The sequence below is a fragment of the Dermatophagoides pteronyssinus genome, unplaced genomic scaffold (assembly GCF_027571235.1).
Source record: "Dermatophagoides pteronyssinus isolate colony J.1.1.1.1 unplaced genomic scaffold, Derpt_VIB-CSIC_2022.12 sq0002, whole genome shotgun sequence".
NCBI classification, from domain to species: domain Eukaryota; kingdom Metazoa; phylum Arthropoda; class Arachnida; order Sarcoptiformes; family Pyroglyphidae; genus Dermatophagoides; species Dermatophagoides pteronyssinus.
Genome location: NW_027461526.1, coordinates 2164831 through 2172038, shown reverse-complemented (window position 1 = coordinate 2172038; position 7208 = coordinate 2164831). Strand labels below are relative to the sequence as shown.

The 7208-nt window shown below is 32.2% G+C and overlaps 2 protein-coding genes and 1 long non-coding RNA gene across 3 annotated transcripts; 1 reads left to right on the top strand and 2 right to left on the bottom strand.

Annotated features, from left to right (window-relative positions):
• The first annotated feature begins 2291 nt into the window (after window positions 1-2291).
• LOC142646318 (uncharacterized) lies at window positions 2292-4626 on the top strand. Its single transcript, XR_012847274.1, has 2 exons — window positions 2292-3286; window positions 3434-4626. It is a non-coding gene; the product is annotated as an uncharacterized LOC142646318 (long non-coding RNA).
• LOC113791113 (uncharacterized) lies at window positions 3509-4566 on the bottom strand. The gene is made up of 2 exons (XM_027340846.2): window positions 4128-4566; window positions 3509-4066 (listed from the first exon to the last, which is right to left on the bottom strand). The coding sequence occupies exons 1-2, from the start codon at window positions 4564-4566 to the stop codon at window positions 3621-3623; spliced, it is 885 nt and encodes a 294-aa protein (XP_027196647.1). The 3' UTR covers window positions 3509-3620.
• Window positions 4606-6987, bottom strand: CCT1 (chaperonin containing TCP1 subunit 1). The gene is made up of 5 exons (XM_027340818.2): window positions 6782-6987; window positions 6302-6725; window positions 5930-6111; window positions 5316-5742; window positions 4606-5257 (listed from the first exon to the last, which is right to left on the bottom strand). Exons 1-5 carry the CDS (start codon window positions 6852-6854, stop codon window positions 4696-4698), a joined length of 1668 nt encoding a protein of 555 aa, XP_027196619.1. The 5' UTR covers window positions 6855-6987; the 3' UTR covers window positions 4606-4695.
• Between the last annotated feature and the right edge of the window lie 221 nt (window positions 6988-7208).

Sequence of the window (7208 nt, the reverse complement as noted above, 5' to 3'; positions counted from 1 at the left end):
GAAACTTCTACTGTTTGTCTGAAAAACAAAACAAAATGTGAAGAAAAAAATGAGATGACATAACAATAAAGTGAACCGAATCAAAAAGAAAAAAAATCGTAAAATAAATGAATGTATAGTAAGTGTAAAAAAGTAGAGAAGAGTAAGAGAGGCAGCATTTTATTCATTGATTTTGCAAACGAATTGGATCGATAGCCGTATGCTTGTTTTTTTTAAATTTTATTGCAATCACAAAAACTTCCGATGATTTTGTTTTGAACTACTAAAGTAATATGAAAATCAATTCGGATGTGAATACAATTGAAGACAAAGTATTTGATGAATGGCGAGTAAGTTATTCGATGAATGAATTTTTATTTTTTTATTTTTTTTTGATTTTATGATTTTACTACAACTCTATGATGTTATTGTCACGTCGTAAAAATGAAAACCTAACGAAACTAGACGAATAGACAGACTATTTTTTTCTAAAGTTGTCGATTCGATATTTTTTACATTTACATTTTATGCATCTCATTTTTCTGATCTGTATTGAAACAATGATGAGTCCAATGTCATACAATCATCAATTCGATTCGATTTTTTATTTATTTATTCGGAATTTCGAAGCTTTCAATATTGAATTTTTCTCGAATTTTCAGGTCGTGTTCATATTATTGTTGTTGATGCTTGGCAAGCCTACAACATTGCAAGTTACATCATCATTCTTCTATTGCCTCACCTTTTTTGTTCAATAATGTTTTCATCTATGTAAACATTGTTGAACTGTCAATGAAATTTTGAGAAATTTTTTTTCAAGAAATACCTCAATATTGGTTCCGGTATAATATTCATTCGATGGAAATATAAATTTTGGTACATGATGGACCTTGCGGTCTCGTAACACACAAACATATAGAAATTATTCTGTCTAAAGACAGGCTTTAAAAAACTAAATTGAAATGAATTTTGATAGAGAATCAAGATCTGACAAGTAAATCAAATATTTATATGACAAGTCAAAATGATTAATTCGTTCATACATCGTAATCAAATTTATCTGATGATAGAAAAGTCGAACATCAGATCATTCTATCTTATGAATAGGGAATCTTTTCATAATCATATCGCCTTATTTCGATCAATCAGATATTTGAAAATTCGTTCATCACCTTTGATATCACATCATACCACATGAATGGCTCAATAATGATGACCATTCTATATAATTATCTTTCATCATCTAAGATGAGTGATTGACATGGTCAGCATCAAAACAAGAAAAACAAACAAACAAACAAACAAATTTAGTTGAAATCAACAAACCAAACATTCTCTTCGGACAGTATCTGATTTTCTGCATTTAACACCGTAGGGTGCCCAATTGTCGTTTTGCATGATTTAGGATGGATTTAGCAAATGAAAGTTTTTTTTCATTGCCAACAACAAGTTCAACAAAACTGACAATCTGCTACCGTGTTTGTCAATGTTCACCTATGATCACACATCGATTGAATACGATCCATGAAACATATAATCAAATGTGGAATTATTTATCTTAAATTCAATATGTATGCAATACTTATTGGATAATTTTTAGTTACAATCTATCATTATCATCGAATCTGGATTATCAATTTTATTGATGAATCAAAAAATAAATATTTCAATTGAAACAAATCGATAACGACAACCAATCTTCATTGTGCAAAGAAATTTTTTGTTGTTTTTTAATTCATTTGGACAACTGAGTAAATTTTTCAATTGAATTTCTCGTTCGAACGACTACTGGATTTTTGTTTTCATCAATCGATCGAATCGAATTCTCATCATTTGTTTTTTTTTATTTGTTAAGCAAACACATCAAACGAATAAATCGAGCTTTAGGTTCAAAATTCACATCTCCCCCTCTCTCTTGTTTTTTTTTCTCTCAATGCTATCATGAAACATCAGAGAAATGATGCCGCCGATGTTCATCTATCGAATAACTTTTATGAAAATTTTTCGTTGGCTCATCATCGACTCGAGGAAACCATTGCGAAATAATAATAATAAAAACGATTGAATTGAACTAGCAAATGGTAACGAATAAAGAAAATAGTAGAAAAGAATTTCATTTTTCAATAAAGAATGCAAAAAAATTGATTAGATTGCAAAAAAAACGCTTTATGAACTATGGTAATTATGCTCAACGTTCCTGATTCGTTCGACATTTCATAGTCCGGTCAGCAAGGGAATGAACATTTTTGCCTTTTATATAATGATTATTATCATTCCTTTTCTGATTTTCACTTATCAGTTTTTAGTTATGGGCGCTCAACTCATCATCGATTGTTGACACTATTTTTTTTAATTCTTTCATCGGTTCGATTTAATTGAATACCCAAAGCAATGAAATAATCACAATTCAAATCAATTTTGACTATATATATCATATATGATAACCACCTTAAACATAATGAGAACCGATGATCACTGTGTTATCAATCAAACGATCGACATGGATATTATATGTTGTTGGTCATGTACTTTTATACACATAATTTAATCATCAACATCAAAATATTGGACACCGTGTGATTAAGATGTTTGTTTTGTTGAAAAAAAAACAAAACTCGATATTATTTTGATGCGCCTCCACTTTGTGTGATCAATGATGGTCAAGTGTTGGCAATACTTACTATCATTTTTTTACATGTAAATTATTCAACAATGTTGTTATGACGTTACCAATCAATCAATCAATCACTAAAAATTTTTTGTTATCGAATTGATTTGTGTATATCCTGCTCTCAAACATAATCAGCAGCAAAAACAACAACGCATCTCGATTCTCATCATAAAGAGTGTGGGCCAGTTACCGTGTGTTCTCGTAGTCATCATATTCATTTTTTTGATGAACAAACAACAACAAGTAACACACATCGTAGTTTTTGTTTGCAATTGCTCCTGTCCAAAACAAATACGGATTTTTTTTTTTTTGGTTTGCTTGAGCCGCCACAACTAAAGAAAAATAAAGATCGAAAAAATCTTTGTGAATGAATGAAAGAGAAATTCTCGAATCGTTTATGAATGAAAAAATTTTACATAAAAAAAACATGACAGATTAAACAAAAGAACCACAGCCATTCGACATGTAAATATAATGGCAGATGTTAGCTAATGGTGAAAAAAAGGATCGTCGTAGGTGGATTGGATCCACATCAACATCATCGATTGTCATGCCGTTCGGTCATGATTTGATCGTGTCAAGTCAAACAACTATAGATGATGATGATGATGATGACAACATGTAATGGCTCGCGAAGTATGTGGTTTATATTTTGACAAAAACTTAGGATATTCTTTGTTCTATTTCTGCTATTTTGACTGACATGACACGACACACATTGAATATTTGTTTTTTTTGTTCTGTCCATCTCTCTTTTTAAAATCATTTATTCATTCAAAGCAGGCTGACCATGTTAAGAATCATATTGCTAGTATTAATAATGAGATCAACAGCAATCAACGATTGAATCAATCATAATCAAATGTCAAGTGTTTGAATTGTATTAAAATTAATGATGCTAGTTCATTGAAAATAAACAAAAAAAACTAGACAATGTTCTAATCATACAAACATTCATTATCAAGAATATCTATTGATTACCGGGCCCATATTTGGCGGTACGAAGCGATATATACTGGTAACGAAAATGATATGTTTCATGTTCCTGTTGCCAACCATCTGACATTGAATGATCATAAACATTGTCGAAAAATTTGCTGAAAAATCTCAAACGTTTCGATTCAGGCACAAATGGAGTTAATGGATAAATGAAACGGATACAATCTTGTATTCGTTTCAACGTGTCGAACTCAATTCTTTGTTCAACCAATTCCATTACGGATAAGTTGTCTGTACGAAATCTGTATTTGGCTAGCAATTGCTTCAATTTATCCATTTCTTTAGGCCAATCTGGTTTGGTAAATTTATACGCCGATTCATCTGATAACCGCAACGACATATCGTCGGACAGGAAGACTTCATTTCCTATGCGAAACAGATCACTCCAGAATGAAAATGTCGCGCATAATATGCCATCTATGCATCATTAATATAATTATTTTTAGATTTTTTTTTCATCAAGTTTTTCAAGGCTAACCTGGTTTTAGAATAGAATTCAAATTGGCCAATATAGTTTCGATATTTGGATCCATCATTTGAAACGAATGGATGGCAGTGACCAAATCGGCAAACGGTTCGCCAGCATAATGTTTAAGAGGTTGGCTGAAATCCGACTTACGAACATCTGCCTTGATGAAATGGCCAGATTGTTTATAATGATTTTGGGCGTAATGAATCATATTTTCATCGGAATCAATTCCCATTACAAATGCGGATGGGAATGATGCGACCAATGAAGCGGTTGTACATCCTGTTTGACAATCGATATCGACAATTTTACGGGACGATTGATCATACTGTTTCAATGATGGTTTTTCAATTATTCGGTTCAAATCCAGCAGGCGAATTTTCGCTGCTGATTTCTCTAAGCTTTGAAATTGTTTAACAGTATTAGGCACAGTCAATTGTTGGTCCATTGTACTTGAATAATTGTTAATAAAAATACACAACACGAATTCATTTGAAAATGAAAATAATTCCAATCATTTTATTAAGAATTTTATAAATTTAGAAAAAAAATTAATTATCGAATGAAATAATTCAATTTAATCATCGCCTGCATAGCATTCATCGCCTCCATATCTGTGATCTTCTTTATCTTTTTGAAGTTTAATCAAGTCATCGATTCGTAAAATAGTGATTGCAGCTTCGGTGGCGAATTTCAAGCTTTTAATTTTAGAAATAGCCGGTTCAAGAACGCCCATCTTTATACAATCCTTGACTGAACCTTCAATTAAATCGAGGCCGACATTTTTCAATGCAACATGCTCGGATTTTTGCTGAGAACTATTATGGTAGGCACGAAGTTTAGCCACTAAATCAGTTGCATCTTTAGCCGCATTCACGGCCAAAGTTTTTGGTATTACCAACAAAGATTTTGCGAATTCAGCGATGGCCAGCTGTTCTCTTGATCCAATAGTGGTCGCAAAGGTTTCCAAATAGACGGACAAAGCTGCTTCAACCGCACCTCCACCTGGTACGACTTTTTTTGATTCAAGCACACGTTTTACAGCACACAACGAATCATGTAATGATCGTTCCATTTCATCAAGAAAGAATTCATTTGCACCACGAAGAATGATTGATGCTGAATTATGATTTTTTGTTCTATGATTGAATTTGAATTCATTAGATAAATCATCATTTCATTAGAATTGATACTTACCCTTTCACCATTATGAGCTCATCGTCGGACACTCGTTCTTGAACAACTTCTTCAGCTTCACCCAACATTGATGCTTCAAATGTTTCTTCACCTTCCATGTTAGCCAAACTGGAGATTAATTGACCACCGGTAGCTTTCGCAATACGTTTCAAATCAATTTTTCGGCAACGACGTACAGCCATCACACCAGCTTCTAGACAATATTTTTGGCAGAGTTCATCAATACCTCCGGTCGTAAGAATAACATTGGCGCCGGCATTGATAATTTTCAATATTCGTTCTTTGGTTATGTCACTTTCTCGTTTACGCATGTCTTCCAATTTGTCCGGATCGGTTACTAACATTTGAACTCCCATTTTCATTTTTGCTTTTTGAAGTGAAAAATCCAACAAGGCAATCTTTGCATTCTTTATATATTTTGGCATTCCTGTTTTTGAACAAAAAAAAATTTCAATCATTAGTAACTGATTATCAATGAATCTATCATGTTGATATCAATTTATTCTCATATACATGGATAACAGAATCACAATCATTTGCGAGCTGCATCAATTGACCATAATTTTTAATCATTTTGGAAATTTTACATAAAAGAAAAGATATAATTTCTTTACCTTGCATTGCAATGACGCAGTTCAATGCAAATCCATTGATAAGCATCGATTCGCGCATCGATTTACCGTTCGCTTTGAGCACACGAATAGCTTTTACTGGATATTTAAATCCACCACGACCATCGGATTGTTTAATGATGGTCACAGCATCGACAACCATATTCGCGAAAAAATCCGAATCACTAAGAAATAACAATATTCGATGAGACCAATTAATTAAAATGATAATTAGTAATTAATTTCATGAAAAAAATATTGGATATGACCGAAATTTCTTTACTCCCAGCGTATAATCCATTTCACAAATTATAAATGCAAAGTAAAATGGATAAAGTTCATGGGACAAAAAAACTATTAAAAATAATAACTTACGATCCAATCAATTTGGATGACAATGAAGTTTTGGCCGCATTAATTATCGAGTCTTTACCGAGGTCATCTACTGAAAGGCAAAGATTTTCCTGAATATATTTGACAGCTTCTTTGCAGGCTAAACGATAACCCGAAATGATAGATGTTGGATGAATTTTGTTTTGAACTAATTCATCTGCATTCTTAAGTAGTTCAGCAGCAATAATAACCACCGATGTTGTTCCATCACCAACTTCTTTGTCTTGCAATTGAGCTAAATCAACAAGAACCTTGGCAGCTGGATGTTCCACTTCCAATAAGCTAAGTATGGTTGCACCATCATTCGTAATGGTCACATCACCAATATCATCAACAAGCATTTTATCTAATCCAATCGGTCCCAACGAAGATTTGACAACATTGGCAATTGCAGAGGCTGCCATGACTATGAAAATCAATCATCAATAATTATAATTATAGTGCAAATAAACAATAGCAAACCATTTTGTGTACGGACATTCTGTCCCGAAATACGCTGTCCAGCAACTGAAAGTAAATTTTGTACAGCTGACATTTTCACCAAATGAATAATCAATTAATATCAAAAATGTTTTAACAAGTTAAAATATAAATCTAATCAGATCAAATGATTCGACAAGGCGTGTGTTTCAATCCGGCTTCACAATGGATTTCAATATCAGCATGGCAATACATTATAATTTTCGAAAAGTTTATGAGCACAAAACCAAGCTGAAAATTCTGAAAACTTTCCAGCAGACTTAATCATGGCCATTTACCTGTTTTATTGAAATGAAAATTAATTTTATAGACATGATGATTTGAATGTCGCTATTTTATTTATTTAGATTTTCAATGGACATATTTTTAACAATGATTGCAAATTCAATTGAAAAAAAACATAAAAAGT

Coding starts and splice junctions, on each gene's coding strand:
- LOC113791113 (XM_027340846.2), bottom strand. CDS start 4,566: ATGGACCAACAATTGACTGTGCCTAATACTGTTAAACAATTTCAAAGC. Junction 4,067..4,127: donor GAATTCTATTCTAAAACCAG/GTTAGCCTTGAA, acceptor AATGATGCATAG/ATGGCATATTATGCGCGACA.
- CCT1 (XM_027340818.2), bottom strand. CDS start 6,854: ATGTCAGCTGTACAAAATTTACTTTCAGTTGCTGGACAGCGTATTTCG. Junction 6,726..6,781: donor GAATGTCCGTACACAAAATG/GTTTGCTATTGT, acceptor TGATTTTCATAG/TCATGGCAGCCTCTGCAATT. Junction 5,743..5,929: donor CTGCGTCATTGCAATGCAAG/GTAAAGAAATTA, acceptor GTTCAAAAACAG/GAATGCCAAAATATATAAAG.